The sequence below is a fragment of the Erpetoichthys calabaricus genome, chromosome 13 (assembly GCF_900747795.2).
Source record: "Erpetoichthys calabaricus chromosome 13, fErpCal1.3, whole genome shotgun sequence".
Lineage (NCBI taxonomy): Eukaryota > Metazoa > Chordata > Cladistia > Polypteriformes > Polypteridae > Erpetoichthys > Erpetoichthys calabaricus.
Window position 1 is genome coordinate 139363631 of NC_041406.2, and position 21848 is coordinate 139385478.

Sequence of the window (21848 nt, forward strand, 5' to 3'; positions counted from 1 at the left end):
CAATCTACCTGTCATCACAAACCTGTTTTCAGAAAGCTCTGCAGATTTATTAAAAATCAAAAACTGAAATCTCTCCTTTCTAAGAAGTGTTCAGAACCTTCGCAGTGGCCCTCCAAACTGTGCTCAGGTGTCTCCTCTTTGCTTCAGTTCTCCTTGAGATGTTTCTAGAACTTCATTGGAGTCCCCTTGTGGCAAACTGACCTGACTGGACATCATTTAGAAAGGTATATGTGGACCTAAGTATAGAAAGTCCTACAATTCACAGTGCAGGTCAGGACAAAACCCAAAATATGAAGTCTGAGGAACTCTCCGCAGACCTCCACCATCAAATTGTGATGAGGCAGGGATCAGGCCAAGGGGATCAAACCATTTCTAAAGCTTTGAGAAGAACAGTGGTCTCAAGAATTGTGAAATAGAAGAAGTTTGGAACCATCAGGATTGATGAGCCTCCTGGCCAAATTGAGTAACAGGCCCAAGAAGGGCCTTGGTCAGGGTGAACAAGGTGAGGAATCCCAAAGGTCAATCTAACAAAACTTCAGAAGTGCCCTGAATTTACTGCACGTCACTTAGAAAGGCACACATGTGTACCTGCATATAGAAGGTCCCACCAGTCACACTACATGTCGGGACAAAAACCAAGCCATGAAGTTCAAAGAACTCACTGGAGACCTCAACCGTCAAATGGAGGTGAGGTGTAGAGCAGGACAAGGAGATCAAAACATCTCTAAAGCTTTGAGCGTTCACAGGAGCACAGTGGCCTCAAGAATTGTGAGATGGAAGAAGTTTGGAATCATGAGGACTCTTCCTAGACTTGGCCGAGTAACCCAGAAAGAAGGGGTTTGGTCAGGGAGGTGACCAAGATCCCAATGGTCACTCTGACAGAGCTTCAGAAGTTGAAGACAAGATGAAAGAACCTGTTGGAAGGACAACCATCTCAGCAGCACCTCATCAAGCAGGTGACTGTGGTAGAGGGGCTAGATAGAAGCCTGTCTTGAGTAAAAGACATTTAAAGGACCCCAAGAGGAAGAGGAGATAGTTTTTGTGGTCTGGTGAGACAAAAATTGAACTCTTTGGACGTACCTCCAAAAGCAAGACCTGGCACTGATCATCACCCTATGGTGAAACATGGTGGTGGTGTCATCATGCTCTGGGGTTGCAGGAACAGGGAGACTGGTCAGAATTCAATGAAGGGCGAATGCAACCAAATCCAGAGACCTCAACACCTCAGAATGGGGCGACAGTTCACATTTCAGCACAAGGCTGACCCAAAGTGTAAAGCCAGGACAATGCTGGAGTGGCTTCAGGACAAGTCTCTGAGTGTCCATGTGTGGAGAGACCAGAAGATGGATGCTTACCAAAGCTTTCCATACAATGTAATGGAACTCGAGAAGATCAGCCTGGGGGAATGAGGTAAACTGCTCAAATCTGGTTGTGCAAAGCTTGTAGAGACTTCAGAAGACTTCTTGAGCAGGGCCATCTTAACGCAAGGGCACACTGGGCAGTTCCCCGGGGGGACCCACGAGCATAAGGGCCCCATGCTAATCTATGTATGTTGTGACTTGCTGAGTGGTTGTGTAGGTAGGGGGGTCCTCAGTGCACTGCATTGCCCAGGGGCCTATAATGCTGTTAAGATGGCCCTGGGCTTGAGGCTGCCACAGGGGCTTCGACAAAGTACCAAATTAAGGGTCCGAATACTTCTATGAAGGAGAGATTGTCAGGTTTGGACTTTTAATAAATTTGTAAACTTTTCTGGTCACATTTTGTCACTTTGTCATTATAGGTCATTGAGTGTAGACTGATGGGCAAAAATCTGAAATGAAAACGAAATCTACAACATAATAAAGTCTGCAGAAAGTGAAGGGGTCTGAGTATTTATTTTCTAAATCCCCTGTTGTATCCCGGCCCATGTTGAGTACATAATGTCTTATTTTTGGCCCCCACTAAAACCGAGTTTGATAATGTAGGCCTGAATGACACGCTCCGCGTCATCTTTCCTATTAAATTTTACAGAATATCACAAATAAAACAGCTGTGCAGATTAGTTAACCGTGTTTCACGCCGGCCTTCACCCTTTCACGGGTGCCACGTCCTTAAACATTCAGCCAGATGTCGACCTCTAGTCTGTGCGTCGCCCGCTCTCAAGCTTTTCAGATTATTATTGGACGGCCCCCCATTAACATCCTGCTGCTGTAACGTGAGCTCCAAGGTGCTTAACTTAATGAAGCCCAAGGCGGCCTCGTCATGCAGCGATTTGAATTTTGTCGTCAGCCCTTTTAACTCGTGCAATAAAAAAAAAAAAAAACTTGACGAGCGCCGGAGATCTTCTGGGAAAAGGGCTGGCATCTTTACTGTCATACAGTGGGCTTCTGCTTTAAACCAAGGGTGCCGGTGTTCTGACGATTTGTCCTACTTTGTTGAAGTACCCTACCGTAGTTTATTTCGAGAGATATAACATTTCTCAATTTATTCTATATGCATCATTTAATGCCCGAAAGAGAAATAGCCTGATGCAAAGGTTTCACAAGACGGTCATTACTTGTGCATGGATACAATGGCCTGTACAAGATTAAAAGTCACACATGCAAAATATACAACTTATAAAATACCTATGCAGTAAACTGTAATAAATGCATTAATGTAGTAATGCTAAGAAAAGCATACATATTACTGAAATGCAGTAACACTTACCTCAAACTTCAACACTAGGTAGGACAGATGTGACGACGAACAGTTGGTAAGCTTTGAGTGCACATGCGTAGTATCGGTGAGTAGATCATTTCAATGGGTAGGATGTTTCGTGAGAACACCGGCCTCTCGCACCCCGGGATAGAGCAACAGGCACGACGTTAGCGCAGCACACCTTGAAAGTAAACTGTCCAATAGCGTTATGCTGCAGGGGCTGCTGGGAGATGTAGTGCATTTGAGTAGCGCTGCTACAATCTCAGTGACACCAGTCATGTTTAACATACAGCGCCTTCAGGTAGTATGCGGACCCCTTCAACGTTTTCATGCTTTCTGACATTGCAGTCTTCTGCTCCAATCAGTTCCTTTTATTTTTTCCTTTCCCCTCATCAATGTACACTCAACACTCCCAGAATGACAAACGCAAAAAAAAGGAGTTTTACAATTAAAAAAAAAAAAAATTTAAATGTCCCACTGACACAAGAGTTCAGACCCTTTTGCTTTGGCTCAGGTGCATCCCATTCTAGCGATCATTATGGAGATGTTTGAAGCCCACCTGTGATCAATTCAGTTGACCGGAGAGGTCCATCAATTGAGCAAAATCCCAAACCATGGAGTCAAAGGAGAGATGGAATGGCATGGGGCGCCGATCTGGGGAAGGCCACAGAGGAATTCCTGACCTGTCGGAGGGTCCTAAAAGAACAGCGGACTCCATAATTCTTCAATGAAAGACATTTGGGACAACCATACCGCACCCACTGGGGACAAATAAAGGCCTGACTGTCTGCCTAGTGGTTATATAGTGCCTTTCACACTCCTATCTATCTATCTATCTATCTATCTATCTATCTATCTATCTATCTATCTATCTATCTATCTATCTATCTATCTATCTATCTATCTATCTATCTATCTATCTATCTATCTATCTATCTATCTATCTATCTATCATATAGTGCCTTTCCAATCTATTTCATAGTGGTTTTTATATCTATCATAGAGTGCCTCTATTATATAGCACCTTTATTTATTATATAGCGCCTTTATTTACCTCTGCACTATGTTGCCCCTTTCTTATCTACAGGGTGGGCCATTTATATGGATACACCTTAATAAAATGGGAATGGTTGGTGATATTAACTTCCTGTTTGTGGCACATTAGTATATGTGAAGGGGGAAACTTTTCAAGATGGGTGGTGACCATGGTGGCCATTTTGAAGTCAGCCATTTTGGATCCAACTTTTGTTTTTTCAATAGGAAGAGGGTCATGTGACACATCAAACTTATTGGGAATTTCACAAGAAAAACAATGGTGCGCTTGGTATTAACGTAACTTTATTCTTTCATGAGTTATTTACAAGTTTCTGACCACTTATAAAATGTGTTCAATGTGCTGCCCATTGTGTTGGATTGTCAATGCAGCCCTCTTCTCCCACTCTTCACACACTGATAGCAACACCGCAGGAGAAATGCTAGCACAGGCTTCCAGTATCCGTAGTTTCAGGTGCTGCACATCTCGTATCTTCACAGCATAGACAATTGCCTTCAGATGACCCCAAAGATAAAAGTCTAAGGGGGTCAGATCGGGAGACCTTGGGGGCCATTCAATTGGCCCACGACGACCAATCCACTTTCCAGGAAACTGTTCATCTAGGAATGCTCGGACCTGACACATTGAACACATTTTATAAATGGTCAGAAACTTGTAAATAACTCATGAAAGAATAAAGTTACGTTAAAACCAAGCACACCATTGTTTTTCTTGTGAAATTCCCAATAAGGTTGATGTGTCACATGACCCTCTTCCTATTGAAAAAACAAAAGTTGGATCCAAAATGGCCGACTTCAAAATGGCCACCATGGTCACCACCCATCTTGAAAAGTTTCCCCCCTCACATATACTAATGTGCCACAAACAGGAAGTTAATATCACCAACCATTCCCATTTTATTAAGGTGTATCCATATAAATGGCCCACCCTGTATTATATAGTGCCTCTCGCATCTCTTTGTCTATCTTTTATATGGTACCCCTGTCATATCTATTATATAATTTCTTTCATATTGATCTATTTATCCTTTGTCGTGCCTTTGATATCTATCTGCTTTTTATATTGTCTTTCCTAGCTATTCTAGTGCCTTTTATATTTATTATATAATCTCCTTCATAATGATCTGCCTACATAATTCATTTCATCAGTCTTTCTACGTGTTAGCTATTATATAGTTCATTTCATATCTCTCTATATACTGTATTGCTCCTTTCATGTGTATTTTATCTTTTATATAGTGGCTCTCGTATCGATCAGTCTCTCTATCATATCTACCTGTAGACGACAGCACTTCTCATATCTTCACTCTGTCTTACTTATTACTATATAGTGCCTTTCCTATTTTATACAATACAGACTTGAGTTTTGTGTGGTCCCGCCCTCCCTTATTTCTATGAGCTCCTCTCCACAGGTCCTCTTGCTTGCATTGGACTCGCTGCTGGTGGTCCCTCACACAAGACTGTTTATGTGGGGGAGACAGTGCATCCCCTGCCAGACCCCCGACTTAAAGCATAATCGAGGCGGCTCTTCTTTATCTCCTTTCAGACTTTGCTTCTCTTTCAGAATTTTTCTTTTGGTTTCATCTCTTCATATACAACAGAATTTTTTTTCTGTATTTTTAGGGGGTTTTATGATATGTTTGTCATTTTTAATTTTTGTCAGTTATTATTCCTTTATTGTTTGTTTTTTTTGTTTTGTTATTGCTATATGTAGTAACCTTGGGTTTGAGAAAGGCACTATATAAAATAATTTTATTATCTATTTTTACAATGTCTTATTATTATATAGTGCCTTTCCTATCTATTTTATAGTGTCTTTCCTTATTATTATTATATAGTGCCTTTCCTATCAGTGTCTTTCCTTATTATTATTATATAGTGCCTTTCAGTTCTCTCTGTCTGTTTTTTTTTTTTTTTTTTTTTTTTTATTTTAGTCCCAGAAGTGAGCCGCTATTCTAAACGCCCGGCCCCATTAAGCCGGACACCTGGAGGACTGGCTGCATCACAGGGTATAGTGGAGTGGAAGCGGCACCCCCTGGTGTGGGCCTGCCTGCCCTGCAGTGCCAGTGCTTGTTGGTTGGCATGCTGTCAACTGCTTGGCTAATCGATGTGTACAGACGACACGCAGCCACAGAGGGGCTGGCGGCATGAACCACCTGCTAGCATGACACACTCGCAATGTTGTTGTAATGAGTATTATGTGTAAATGAATCTGGGCTCTTTTTACATTACCATCAATCCATCCATTTTCTAAACCCACTCAACCAGAGCAGGGCTGCTGGGAAGCTGAATCCCATCCCAGCATGCTGTGTGCACAAGGCAGGAACAACATCTGGGGACATACACACACACATTAGGGGGCCAGTTTAGCATCGCCAGTCCAACTAACCTACATGTCTATGGACTGTGAGAGGAAACTGGACCACCAGGGAAAACACGCACACTCCAAGCAGGGAGACCCTCGAATGCAAACCCCAGCAACCACTGCGCCACCCAAACTTAACACATTCTGAGTATTTTTTTTAAAGCTTTACATTTGCACAGTATGTGAACCTACAACAGATACTGTATGTGACATTGTGCAAGCGCTGATCGTCCTGCTTCCCTGACATGTCTGCGGTTTGACGTTTTGTTTGAGCTCAGCAACTCGACCCACAGTGGGTGGAAGTGAAAAGAACACCAGAAACACGAAACCAGAGACCTCCAAATCCTCCAAACAAATCTATCTATCTATCTATCTATCTATCTATCTATCTATCTATCTATCTATCTATCTATTTATCTATCTATTGTTGCAAAAGTGCTATATAGGCATCAACCCGACACAGACTGACAGCAGAGGCACGCATAAAAATAAACAAAAAGGTTTTAAATTTTTCTTCAGCCATGGGGCACCACCAAAGACAACACTAAAAACACCCAAAAATCACTCCTCTTCCTCCACTCCTCCCAGGCAGTTTTGTCCTCCTCCTCCCGACTCTGGCGCCCGGAGTGGTGACTGTCGGCTCCTTTTATATCCCACCCGGAAGTGCTGCAAGTTGACCTACTTCTGGCTGCACCTCTGGGTGTGGCTGCACTCCCGCCCAGACGGGTTCGTTAGGCAGTGCAGCTCCCCCTGGCAGTGGCCACAGAGCCCAACAGGAATGAGCTCCGGTGTTTCCAAAATACTGACCCCGATGCAACCCAGGGGGGCTGCCAACAAGTGTTCTGGGTGACGTAGTGTGCATCCCATGACTGTTCCCCCGGATCCAGTATCAAAGGGGCGTCCCGACCAGGCATGGGTCCTTCCTATCTATCTATCTATCTATCTATCTATCTATCTATCTATCTATCTATCTAATGCATTTCATGTCTATTTTTTGTAGTGTCCATTATTATGCAATGCCATTCATGCCTATATTTTATAAATATTTCTTTGTTGTACATGAAAGGGCTTTCATGTCTATCTCCATCTCTCTTTTATATATTGTCATTGTTATATAGTGCCTTTCACCTCTGTCTTTCCATCTATTTCATAGTGTCTTTCAGAATTACACAATCCCTTTCATGTCCATCCACCTATTGTATATAGTGCCTTTTATGTCTATTAAACCATCTATTTCATTTACTTTCTTTCATTATTATGTAATGCCTTTCATGTCTATCCACCTGTTTTACATAATTCCTTTTATTGTTATGTAGTGCCTTTCATGACTATCGATCCATTTTTATATTGTGTCCTTCATTGTTATATAGTGCCCTTCATACCTGTACATCTATTTTATATACAGTGTATATGTATTGTCTTTCATTGTTATAATTTCCCTGCTATGTCTATCTTTCCATCTGTCAGTTTTTATTTTTATAGTTCCTTTCATGTCAGTCTTGTTCTTCTGTAGTGCCTTTAGGTTTGATGCATGTGTCTGTCATATAGTGCCTTTCACATCTGCCTGTCCATTAGATTCACCTCACACGCACTGCCAGTGTCCATCGGTGGTCTTTGGCCCAACGAGTCAATCTCAGAGTGTCAATGTGAGTGGCAGACAACAAACCCAACTTCTCTCCCGAAGCCCCGCCCAGTGTGCCGTGTCTCTCCAGAAGCCCCGCCCAGTGTGCCGTGTGATTGGCCTCCTGGTTTGTTTTGCCCGGCATGTTGCATGTGAGCGTCGACACTCCACCTGCTGGTCATTCAGCGCATTCTGCTTGGCTGCTTGTATGAATGTCCCCAAGCATTTGGAGTTGTGTGTGTGGCGTGACCCGTCTGGGATGTCTTGAACTTTCTATTAATGGCTTGCCTTCGTCTTTCATGTTATAAACGGACATTTGCTGCTTCTTTCCTTTGTAAGTGCACTGGACTGAAGTTTTTTCCTTCTTCCACCTTTGCCTGTTGTTGCTTTTGAGGGCGTTTATGGCGACTCCCGCCGCTGATTCCCACAGTCGATTTATGACAATGTGATTTGGGTACCAGGATGTCCCCGAAATTTGTTCCCTCCATCTGACAGATGAAGTGAGATGTTTGCGACTGATCACCAAGTAAGACGAGAATTCATTTTATTTTAGGACACATGCAGGCAGTGTGGCGTAGTGGTTAAGGTGAAGGCTCTGGACTCCCCACTACTGCCACCGTGTGACCCTGAGCAAGTCACTTCACCTGGAAAAACAAAAGAAAATGGAACCGTTTGTGTCTCAAATAAGTGGCCTTGGATAAAAGGGGTCAGCCAAATGAGTAAAGGTGATAAAAGAATTTGGGGGGGTTTAACGCAGGAAGCGGCTCTCCTCGATTGTCAGTCTGACGCCGGGGATCGTGACACGTGATGCGCTAATGTGATTCAATTGATTTTAGCTCGCGAGACAAACAGTGACTCTGTTTCTGATAAGTGGGCACCACTGAGGGGGGCTTAAGGGTGTGTGAGGTTGACTTTGCTTTACTTGTAGCCCACTGCATTTTCTTTGACATTGCTGTCTAATTTTTCTCCTGCCATTAATAGACTTCTGGATGTTCAATTTGAAACACCATATTGGTCTGATACAGGGACGTGGGCAGTGGCGGGAGGCACAGTACCAGGCGGGATTTGTTATCTTGTTAATTCCTGGCCTTTCTGGGTTTTTAATCTCACTGGGAATTTGGATGTAACATCAGGGGGATGTCCGCAGGTGCCCAACTTGACATAGAACTCCCTTCCTTCATTGAGCAATCCCTCAATACCCCAGAATGACAACATTTAGGACTTTTCTGTGCAAATGTGTGTACCGCAAATACCAGGAGTCTCCAGAAACTAAATCAAAATGGCCGAGAGCTCCTCCTGTTTTCTAAGGTTTATTCTCATCGCTTATTTCAACCCAAACTAACTGCATAAGCTTGTTTTGCCTGAACATTTACAAAATGTTGGTATCCACAACTCACATTTAACATTAAAACATCACAAAACATATTTAGTTCACCTGCAAGTGCATGTTGTATGTCTGTATGCATTTTCTAGCGTATCTCACACTAGTGGATTAAAACATGAATGCTGTCGAAACAAAACGATGCAATTCCAAATCCACAGATCTGACTTATTCCTTTGTCATTTTGTCACATGTCACTGTGTCACTTTATTCACAGGTGTGATGTGTTGTTTAGGTAGTCAGATGACTGGCACTGAGGTGTCTGGTGGAGTGGAGCCCCTCAAGTTCACTCTTCTGGAGTCATTTAAATGTTCGTCTGTTGCGTCTTCTTCTGAAGTTTGATTTCATGACATTCATGTCAGACTCGCAGAGGTATGGAGACCCAAACAAAGTGGACATTTTCAGAGCTGCTTGGTGAAGATTCTTATAGTTACAAGTAAGCCCGCGATTCTCTAGAGGATCGTAAATCCAAGAATGGCAATCAGTTTGTGTTATGTCCGATATTTGGATGGATGACATATCATGGAGGGTGGGTGGGTGCGTCTGGGGAAATGTCATTTAATTAAATAAGCATATCTGTACTAAGGCGGTTTCATTTTGTGGAGACGTGATTCCGTTGCCTTTGCTGACACCGACTGCTGGCAGAGTGGAGCACAGCAAGTTTAGGTGTGGGCGGTCGCGTCCGGGCGGCTGTAGAACCTGGCGTGCACGCTGTACCTCATGTTTAGTTCACAGGTCGTGAAGTGGGCGCCACCTACTGACTCTGGGGCGCCGCTGCATTTGACTCTAGGGTGCCGCGGCGCATTTGTACTACAGCGGATTCTTTGTGTGGGCGCCTTCGTTCATTGTGTCTATCCATACGGGCTCGTTTTGTATTTCCGTTAGTTGAGCTCTTTCATTGTGGAGCCGTGACGTGTTTGCTTCTGGTGCGTCTGAAGTGGGCGCCACCTACTGACTGTGGGAAGCCCCTGCGTTTGAGCGCAGTGCACATGCGTTTCGATGTGTCCGTGCATAAATTAAAACTGTGGTTTAGTAATATAAATCCAGAAATGCTGAGAATGCTGTTGAGACTTTAACTGCACATTATTTTGAAGGTTTACTAATCAATACTAATAAAAGGCAAAGCCCTCTCTCACTGACTCACTCATCACTAACTCTCCAACTTCCCGTGTAGGTAGAAGGCTGAAATTTGGCAGGCTCATTCCTTACAGCTTCCTTACAAATGTTAAGCAGGTTTCTTAATTCTACGCATGACGGTCATAACTGAATCCTACTTACGTACATATATACGTCCATAGCCTGCAGCTCGGTCGCCGTGTGAGGTGGGGGTGCGTCCTGCGTCCCCCGGCCTCTCACGTAGTTGGCTGCCTGCCTATTTTACACGTTTGGAGAACCGCCAATGCCTCTTAAATATCTTAGATTCACAGGTGACGATTTGAGTAGTGGACACTTTGATGTTTATGAATGTTTCAACTCAACTCAAAAGCTGGATGCGAAGTTATCGATGAAACCGGTTGTATGCTTACAACGCTTGACAGATGCCGAATGTCACTTCAACACAACAAGTCCTGCAAATACTAACGTCGATTATGACAGCAGCAATCCAAGCTGTGAGAAATAAATAAAAAGGAGGCGTGTTGGACGTCGTGGTACATTTTCTGATGCAGCTACACGGAAACAACTTCGTGACGCTACTGCCAAATACTCGCAGGCAAATCCACAAGTTCATAGAGCTTCTGTTTCTATACGATCCCAATAATAAAAAGCGGCTCATACGAAAACAACAGGTTTGGCTCAGAAAAGCCGATTGTGGATTTGTGTACAGCCACCGAGACTTTGTAACGGCGCGAGACTTCAGGTCACGTGTCTGCAAAAGAACCTCATTGAGGTAACTTTTTACTGGCAGTGGCTCAGGGGAGAGAGTTTTTATTCCTCGCATCCCCGTTATACCCTCTGATCTCCCATTTCAATTCAAACGCCTCCAATTTCCAGTAAGGCTCTGCTTCGCAATGACAATTAATAAGTCTCAGGGACAAACCCTACAAAAGGTTGGCATTGATTTCAGGTAAGATTGCTTTTCACATGGCCAACTGTACGTTGCATGCTCAAGAGTGAGCTCAGCGCACAGCTTGGTCATATTACAACCGGAGGGCCGGACTGACAGCGTGGTATACAAACAGATCCTTAACAAATAATTATTTGTATATTTTCCCTCAGTTTAAAAATGTTTACTTTTCTTCTTAATAACAATTTTAAGGCAGTACTTCGCCGCTGCGAAGCGCGGGTATTTTGCTAGTGTTCAATAAAGGCTGGCTGGTTGCGTCGCTAGCAGTTAAGGCTCCTTGATCGTTCTGAGTGCGCATGTGCGGTGAGTGTCGAATGTGCCAATGGCGAGAAAAAATAGGCCTTTTTTTTTTGCGCTGCAGCATCAGGCCCAATTTCTTCTTAAAATTCTTATAAAATCCAATGTCTGTCTGTCCACTTTTCATGAGAGAACTACTTCACGGATTTAGATCGGGTTTTTTTTTTTTCTAGAATCTGCTTGAACATTCCGGTTGATTTTGCGACTTCTCTCATTTCGCTATGTATTAGAGTTTGCTCGTGGTACCGACTTCTTCGTGCGAATTCGGGCCGTCTTCTCACTCACTCGCCAGCTTTGGGACGTCGCCTTAACTCCGCTTAGCTAGCGAACAATTGAATTCAACTTTGTCTGATATTTAAAATAAAGTGTCACTTAGGTCTTGATGAGTTTGAGTCCGGGTATTCTCTTAAGTGTCTGCCGCATTGAAAAGAGAGATTGCAGTTCAGATTGTGGATCGTGATTTTTGTGTTAAAATGATCGTGATAGGATTTCTTTGGAAAAATCGTGTCATGTATTTGTAATGCAGTACACTATCGTAGCCTTTCTTTTCCTTTGATAAGAATGGACAAGCAGACAGCGCGTGTCTTCTTCTTTCTCGTCTTTATTGAACAACAACTAACAAAATGAGCTAGGCATTACCAATCAAATCACTAGGTGTCAAGCCATAATCAGACATTAATAGCTGAACTGAAATGCACACTTATACTGATATATAACAAATCGCCCACCCCTAATTTGACTAGTCAAGTTTTCAAATTTATGTAGGATTCATTAACCCTTTGGCGAGCGCCGTGTTAGAGACCCCTGGCATACACTCGCGTACAAGTCGGGTTTCTCGATCATAAAATCAGACCCCAACTTATACACCCGTTCAAAAATACGACACTTAAGATTTTTATTTTATTTATTTTACATCTTCTTGCCTCCTCCAATCTCACATCTGTTTCTCAGACACATCGAACTTTGTTGCAGCAGCGCAGTTACCAATTTCTTTCGCTACTTCAACGACTTTTAATTTAAAACCAGCTTCATATTTTCTTCTGATCGAACGCTCCATCGTAGATAAGGGACGCTCTTACGATAAAGGTGTATGAGGTACAAAAAACATAAATCGGTGCAAACATCACTTCGGAGTAGTTTGGGTATTACCGTGTGGTCACGTAGGCACAATACAAGGCCGTGTGCTCCGTGGTTACTCTCTCCGGTGGGTGTTAGCATCTCGTGATCTCTTGGACCAATAGCGTGAGTTTTCCGCATTCGACTTATACGACTGACATTATAAAATACCAGAAATGATCAAGACGGTAAAATCAAGCCCCGAATTATCCGCGACAGAACTTAAACGCGACAGTTTGACTCGAGTATTCAGACCCTGTGACGGCCATTCCAGTTGGGAATCTTCTTGGGTTTAACGTGACATTTTTCCCACACCCGGAATTGGGGAGTTTCTGCCCTTCTTTTCTGCAGATCCCCTCAAACTTTTGATCAGGTTGGATGGAGACCATCTGTGGACAGCTACTGTCGGGTCTCTTCAGAGATGTTTGAGTAGTGAGAAAAGTGCTACACAAATGCAAAGAATTATTATTATTATGTTTGGTTGGGCTCAAGTCCAGGCTCTGGCTGGGCCACTTGAGAACGTTGTCCCTAAGCCACTCCTGCGTTCCCTTTGCTTTGTGACCCTTCAGGCCAGTCTGAGGTCCAGAGCGCTCTGGAGAAGCTTTTCACTCTGGGTATCTCAGCTCTTTTCCTCTCCCCTGTGTCTGATGCCACCATAGAAGAAGCTTTTGGATCTCCGTCGGTGGCCCCGTCCTGGGAGTTTAGTGGTCTACTACTTGGTGGCTCCCAGACGTTTCTGGGGCAGATCCATCAGACTAGAAATGTCACACAGTGACTTGTGGTGACCGAGGATGGTGCCACGTTTCAAGTGGCTGAGTTCTTCAGTGCGACCTGGTAATGGAGATTGCATGGCTTTGTGCCGATCTGATGCACCTGTGAACAACGAGACCCCTGAACTCAGTCGTTTGGAGGGGCGTTCACAGACTTATAGTGTATTTTAATTTTATTTATGATTTAAAAGAATTATCATTTTAGTGTGATGAAGAACTTAACGAGGTTCCTTCTTATTTTTTCTAGAGAAACTTGAAATGGCCCCACCGTCGTCTGCTCAGTTGAGATATGGTAAGATGTTTTTATCGACGTGAGATGTTATTTTTCTTTTTTATGTGTATTCCTTCCAGCTGTGTGTACATTTAACTAAAATGAGGCATCTGACATCCCAAATCCAAGTCCCATCCACACAAGATGTCCGAATCCATTTGAGGCAACAACTGTGGCGTCTTTACCCACTACACATGCCCGATATCCCCATTAAAGATGGGCTCCTTCCTTTTCTAAACCTTAAATCTGTTGTTTACGGCGCATGTTGTGTAGCGTTGGCCGGAAAAAAAAAATCATCTTGCATTTTCATGGAGAACAAAGATAGTAAATATCACGATTTGGGTCCTCAAAGGCCGCCAAGTCCGTCATTAGGTCCGATAACAGTGTTGCTGGGGGAGTGGCCTCTGAGGTCGTGACCCCTGTGTAATCAACACGATGGGAGTGAAGGACGGCTCTCAGCGCCAATCCTCGTCCGATCTGCGGATTCCAAATCCCATTCGCAGTTTATTTATTCGTCTCTTGTTCATTCTCTCGTCTCTCGTTTTGGCTTTGGTTTGGTTTCGCTTTGTTTCTTTTGTTTTTTACGAGCGTCTCCCTATTTTTGCTCAAAAAATGACAGAACGCGCAAAAGTCCTGAATCGGCGGCCCTCCCCCTTATTAAGTGGTCACGAGCTCTGCCTCTTTTAACGCTGCTCTGATTTTAAAAGTTTTTTATTTCACTTTACAATATTTTAGCAAACAAATAACTTCACGTGGGGGTTACGTCACATGAGTAACACTAGATTATTTTTCATTAGCGTTTTTGATGTTGTTCGCTGCTGTTCACTGTTAGTCACTGTAGACGCCTGTGCTGTCAGAAGCGCTGCTCCCTCTTCTCCATGAAAATGTGACATAACATTTCTTTCTCACCCATTACTGCAAACCACATGAGGTGAGGAACAGATATAAAAAAACAAAACTTTTCTTGGAGTATTCCTTTAGTTGTCGTAATAATTAATAAATGCATGGCACACAAGGTGGCACAGCAGTACCATGAACTTCACAGCTCCAAGACCTTCCTCCTTCTCAATGTTTAAGTATAGTTTCAGCCTAACCACCCTCACCGGGTACCCACCTTTATAAAGGATAAGTGTCTGTGTGCCTGTTTGTGCATCCGTCCAATTATTACATCCCCAAGTGCCAAACAATGACGCATCACAAACATTTGTAGTAATACACTGCATTGCATATGTCACTCCAACAGATGGCACATCACAAATATTAACATCTGCTTTTGTGAATCTCATGCCAAATGGCATATAAGTAACGAGACCTATGTGTTGCATTTGTCATTCCAACAGATGGTGCATCACATTTTTCTAAAATGCATTGCATGTGTCATTCCAACAGATAGATAGATAGATAGATGGCACATCGCAGACATTAACACTGCTTTTACAAATCCTGTACCAAACAGCATATAACCGAGATGTCTGCATTGCATTTGTCATTCCAATAGATGGTGCATCGTAAGCATTTGTAGTAATAAAAAGCATTGCATTTGTCATTCCAACAGATGGTGCATCGTAAGCATTTGTAGTAATAAAATGCATTGCATTTATCATTTCAACAGATGGGGCCTCAGAAACATTAACCCTGGTTATACAGATCCCTTGTCAAATAGCATATAACAGAGACTTAGGTGTTGCAGTTGTCATTCCAACAGATGGCACATCACAAACATTAACACTCCTCTTATGAGTCCCATGCCAAATGGCATATAACAGGGACCTATGAGATGCATTTGTCATATCCAACAAATGGTGCATCACAAATATTAACACTGCTTTTACAAATCCTGTACCAAATAGCATATAATAGAGACATATGCATTGCATTTATCATTCCAACAGATGGTGCATCAGAAACATTAGCACTGCTTTTACAAATCCCATTTCAAGTAGCATATAACTAAGACATATGCATTGCATTTGTCATTTCAACAGATGGCACACCACAAACATTAACACTGCTTTTACAAACTTCATACCAAATGGCATATAACAAAAACATATGCCTTGCATTTGTCATTACAACACGTGGTACACCATAAACATTTGTAGTAATAAAATGCATTGCATTTGTCATTCCAACAGACAAACATTAACACTGCTTTTACAAATCCCATTATTACATCACACCATTATCAAATCGTAGGGTTGTGCCGTAGATTTAATTTTGATAAAAGGCTGTAAAGTCCCAGCCACTCCTCGTAAGGTCCGAGGTTCTCCATGTAGAGTCAAGAGTCCTCCTTAATGCGATTTTCACCTCCATAGTAAGCGGAGAAATCGGCTTGCAACACACCACTGATGCATTTCTACTCAGGTTCTCGAATTGCAGCTCCATCTAATATGCACCGTTCAAAGTAAATAACAAGACCACACTCATTTGACAGTTGAATTATTTATTTGCGGTAGGCGCTTGGCTTCTTAAAGCACTCGGTCGGCGGGCTGCTAGCAGTCCATTGTGGCATTACGTTTGATTTAGCACACGTGTCCAGTGCCTCTCCAGGCTCACCTCACCTGTTGGGCTTGCAGTGGGAGCATCTGCTACTAGTCACTAACAAGGAGCAAATGTTTATTTCTATGATTTTGTTATTTTTGTGTTGATTTTAGCAGTCCATTGAAGATCGTGGATTTTAGTTTTTGTTTTTTAAGAGTAATGCTTAATTTTGTTAGTACTTAATTGATTTTTTTTTAAAGGGATCCCCAAAATGTGTAATAGGATGATCACCTTTTGACGCTGAATTATCACGTGATTACATTCAGTCTTGGCACAATTAATGCCTGCTCTTGAATCAAAATGCAATTTGCTCTGAGCAGCAGCTAAGCAAAATGCAACATGTCTGCTCTGCTTTAAGTTATGACACATTGCATTTTCTCATTCCAACAGGAGGTGCATCACAATTATTAACACTGCATTTACAAATCCCAAATGAAACCGTACATTGGAAATAAATGTGTTTGTCATTCCAACAGATGGTGCATTATAAAACATTAACACTGCGTTTATGAATCTCATACCCAATTTCATATAACACAGACATATGCATTGCATTTGTCATTCCAACAGATGGTCCATCATCTGTAGTACTAAAATGCATTGCAATGTCACTCCAACAGATGTCACATCACAAACATTTTTATAAAATGCATTACATTTGTCATTCCAAGTGATATATAAGAAAGACGTGCATTTGTCATTCCAACAGATGGTGCATCACAAGTATTTTTATAAAATGCATTGCATTCCATTTGCAGCTTAAAAAGGCAATACACCATTCGGCACTAAAGCAATCGATAATCAGGGTGGTCCAGATCTAATTATGCAACTGTTCGACTGACAACCGTCTCCCCGCCATTTTGGAATGCAGGGCAGGTGCTGCCATCTATCGGCAACAAAAAGAATTTTAAGTGAAATCTCAATGTGCAGGGCAGGTGCTGTGAATTCTCTATGTAATAAACTTAATAAGTTATAGCGTAATGAAAATTGCATAATTAGATCTGGACCACCCTGTACATTCAGCCCCACAAGCTCCTCCGTCAGGTTCACCAAAATCACATCCCACCACATGACTTGGTCATTTACAGCATGCGGTTTTCAATCGACCCCCCCAGCAGTGAATTTTTCTGAGAATCTGAGTTTTATTTGTAAAAAGTCTGTGATACGCTGGGCTCCTTAAAGGATCCCGTTCTGTGCCCCGTACTTTAAATCCAAGCACGTTTCTAATTTTGTTTCTCTCCTCTTTCTCTCTCCTTTAGTACTTCTTCACAACGCAATACCGTTTGTCGGATTTGGTTTCTTGGATAACGCCATCATGATTGCAGCGGTGAGACTCTCTTTTGTGACTATTTACAGCTTTATGTGAGGGGCGATTAACGTTGCTGACTTTTCCAGGTTTACCGTACGTATGGTAAGTTGATTTATAGGAATTCTCTACCCAGGAAGGATCATTTAGCACACATTGTGTGGTGGAGCATTGGCTACAAATCGGATGTGTTCATGGAGAATGGACTTTACACAATTGCTGATACAGTGGGCTTCAACGAGGGGGAATCAAAGTTGAAATAATATAAACACATCCAAGGGGAGGAAAAGAAAAATCTCAAATTATTCATGTTGCAAATTGTCAGATGTCTCGTAACGTTCTACTCTGATATTCAGGGCCGCTGCTGGCCAAATGGGTGCCCTAAGCAGAAATTTACTTTTGTGCCCCCTCCCCCAAATATTAGTTAGGCAGCCGTAACAGAGGTGAGGGCGCGCGCGTCATCACGTGTGCTTAGCCTACTCTGCGTTCACCGTAAAATGCAATATATACGTTTATATTTTTGTTTATTTGTATATGTATATTATTAATAATCATTTATTATTATAATATATAAAAACGATTTTTTTGAGCAGCTGGGTTGGTGCCCCCCTGGGAGTTGGTGCCCTACGCAAACTGCGTACTCTGCGTATAGGGAGCGGCGGTACTGCGGATATTGATGCTAAAACCATTTCCGTGAAAACTTTCTCATAGACAACGCTGAGACGCGTTGAAACAAGAATTCAAGGGCCTCTTCTCCATGTTCTGTTATGGATTGTCACACACACACACCATCTCAGTCCGCAGATCTGCACTTTGGGCCGCAAACACGCCACGTCATAATCGCAGCCTTTCTGTCCGGACCCCCCATTACCAATACATGTGAGGACAGGCTGTGAGCGGAGCGCCCCCTAGTGATGTCAGCTGCTCTCTCTTCGGCGTGTGTGATACGTTCTGTCTATGATAATATCTTAATTGTTGTTTTAATATTATGTAAGCTGGAATGATCAAGACACGCCTTGAGAGTCCATCCATTCGCTGTCTCATGTTACCAAACTGGATAGACTACCACAAATGAAGCTAGCGTAGCTGCCTAAAATCGAGTGAGCAAACGGTGCCAAGGCATAAATAAAACAGCCTCGCAGTCTACGTCGTTACAGTTAATTGCGAGACGTTTATCATCCTCACTCGCGTGGAGGTGGTTTCGCTCTGAAAAGGCTTGATGTTGCTTTAAAGTCGGCAATCTGTAAACCATGTCGGCAAATGTAAAGACAGCTCGACAACTAACTTGTTTCTTCATCTGTGAAGTGAAATTGATTTTGGTTTCAGGCCCAAAAAAAAAAAAAAACAAATCCATTCAGTTTCAAACTAAATCCGTTCAAACAAATTGCGTTAATTCATTCGAACAGATTTATTTTTGGTTGGGGGGGTCCTCGATTCCAAAGCACTTTTTTCTTCTTTCATTATTTAAAAAACTGGCACAAATCCCAGCCTCCTCGCCCTGACTCCTGTATGTACGAGGGATGTTCAAAAAGTTTCCGCACTTTTTAAAACTCTATTTAGTAAGAACTAGCTGACCCCCGCGGCTCTGCCCTCCTAGTAGCGAAACAAGACAAACGTTAGAAATCAATAAACAAACGGGTATGGCCAGCAAAGCGTGAGTGAGGAGGGTCCCGCCTGACTCCCCCACTCCTGACGCCACACTTCCCTCTCCCCTCGGCCCGCTGCCTCTGTCTCTCGAATTTGCGTAAATATATCACTCCTGCAAGCGGACTATGATACATAGCGCAGTGAGTGACGTCGCAAAATCAACCGGAATGTTCAAGTAAATTCTAGAAAAAAAACATCTGTTAAGTAGTTCTGTCGTTCGCCAGCTAAACGGAGGTACGGTACCCGCCCCGAGGTTGGCATGTAAGTGAGGAGGGCCTCGGTTCGCTGCATCTCTCTCAGATGCGTGCAAATAAATTGGCACCGCAAGCGACCTACGATACTTAGCGCGATGAGAGAAGTCGCAAAATCAACTGCAATGTTCAAGGAAATTCTATAAAAAAAAAAAAAAAAAACGATTTAAATCCGTTAAGACGTTCTCTCCTGAAAGGCAGAAAGACATAGGATGAACGTTGTAACCTGTAAAGCCACATGCTGTGGACAGATTGGTGTTTCTGGCACACAACCGAGTAGATCCACTTGTAGAGCCACAGCACCATACGTCACCGCAGTTGCAGACATAGACATGTATAGATAGACGCTGCATTCACTGTGTTGCCCAGTCGACAGGATACGTCAGCGCGTACGCCATATTGCGAGTGGCAAAAGTGCCATTTAAACTAATACAGGTAAACGTGGAAGCTGGGTTTTCTAATGAAAAAACAATAACGTTTAAAACAGTATCGTTTACATACAACAGATTTTGACAAATCGTTTACATGCAATTATTTATATCCATTTATACACTAATTATGACAATTATTAAATAATAATTATTATTATTAAATAATTCCTCCCATATAAGTAACATTTCTCGGACTGCCTTCTTCCATCTCCGAAACATTTCTAGACGTCCTGTTCTTACGCAACACAGTACTGAAGTATCGGTTAATGCCCGAGTCACCTCACGTATAGATTACTGTAATGCTATTCTATCTGGCATCCCACAAAAACTTATCCATCGCTTACAACTTCTTCAAAATTCTGCTGCCAGGATAATAACCTGCTCTTCTAAATCCACTGAACATATTAGACCGATTCTCACTCGACGTCACTGGCTCCCTGTTAACTACAGAATACAATACACAATACCACTCTTAACATTTTAAATGTCTCCATAGCCTCACTGATCTCCTACAGACTTACACTCCTCTCGCTCACTCAGATCCTCATCTGCAGTTCTGCATACCAATTGTAAATTTTGCCACTTATCTTTGTTTGTTTGCTAATTATTGCTTTTTGATTTATCATTCTCTTGTTTTAATTTTACTAATGTTGTTTAATTTTATTGTAAGGTGACCTTGAGTGCTAAGATTATAAAACGGGATTTTCTAATGGCCAAATACTGTATAGCCAAAACAATTGTTCAGCCTTACCTATGAAATGTAATCCCCCGGGATCTGGTGTGGAGCGTACAGCGGTTTGTACGATCCCAAGCAGCACATTATTCATTACTTCACTCCACAGCAGTGCCACTCGCAATATGGCGGCGACGTTGCCATACGATGCTGCTGGTCATGCGGCGTCTAGTAATTCTATGTCAATGGTTGTAGACCCAAGTAGATATTTCTGCAGACCCGGAAGTGACGTCCCCGCCATTTCAGGACTGACTTTGTAAAATTACTTTTGGAAGGTTTCAGCAGGTCTCCACAAAGCTCGGAAAGTAACTTCGGGTTAAGGACCCATTCAAAAATTAAGCAATAAAAATGAGAAGGAGAAACGGTACATCAGACCAAATAATACGCATCATTGTGAAGTTCGGAGGGTTTGTGCCATCACGTCGTGTCATACATCAAACTAAACAAAATGGATCGTTTCTGTGAAATACACTGTTAATTTTTATGTTGTGTATGCTTTTATCACATCCCGCATTGATTATTGTAAGTCACTACTGGCAGGTGCCACTTCTAGTAACGGGACCCGACGTTACTTTCCGGGCTTTTCCAAAACCTTCCAAAAGTCATTTTCACGAAGTCCGTCACTTCCAGGTCTGTAACTGCGGTGACGTTTGGTGCTTTGGCTCTGCAAGTGGATATTCTTGACACAACCTGAAAGTTTCCCAGTAAAATTTAAATTCTCATATCTTTGTGTAATATTGGACAGAACTTGAAGTTAGTCATTTATTTTAAAAAGTTTTTTTTTTTTTGTATCTTTCTGTAAGATATGACAGAACTTCTTTACTCAAAGAGTACTGCAAATCTGGAACAAAATACTGAGCATGGAGTTGAAGCAGAAACCTTGACCACCTTTAAGAAGAATTTGGATGAGATGTTGGGAGCCATTAGCTAAACAAACTGGCTTGATGGACTGAATGGTCTCCTCTAGTCTGTCACATTTCTTCTTGTGTAGTGTGAGTGCAGTAAAACCTTGGATTGCGAGTGTTTTGCAAGACGAGCTAAAACTTTGAATACATTTTGACTTGATAAACGTGTGAGGTCTTGCAATACGAATAGTCCGTATACGCTTTGTCTGCCGAGCGTCACGTGATCACAACTGAGCCGATGGTGGTTCACTCACGCTCTCTCTCTCTTTCATTGCGGGATTGTGGGTAATCGTCTCCCGTGCTCGGTCTCAGTCGGCGTATAGTCAACATCTGTACGCACGTATACTGTTTACTATAGCATGGTGACCACGTGTGTGTCTGTGTGTGTGTTGTAATGCGTGAGTCTCTCTCTTGCA

The 21848-nt window shown here is 42.5% G+C and overlaps 1 protein-coding gene across 2 annotated transcripts in view; it reads left to right on the forward strand.

The window, feature by feature from the left end:
• tmem65 (transmembrane protein 65) overlaps positions 1-21848 on the forward strand; it is a 59707-nt gene that overhangs the window by 13925 nt on the left and 23934 nt on the right. Inside the window, exons 2-4 of one of the 2 annotated variants that reach the window (XM_051935973.1) lie at positions 5667-5741; positions 13595-13639; positions 17419-17486. In XM_051935973.1, the coding sequence (XP_051791933.1) occupies positions 5667-5741; positions 13595-13639; positions 17419-17486 (188 nt within the window). The remainder of the gene's footprint in view (positions 1-5666; positions 5742-13594; positions 13640-17418; positions 17487-21848) is intronic. The other variant, XM_028817588.2, reaches the window with a different exon arrangement.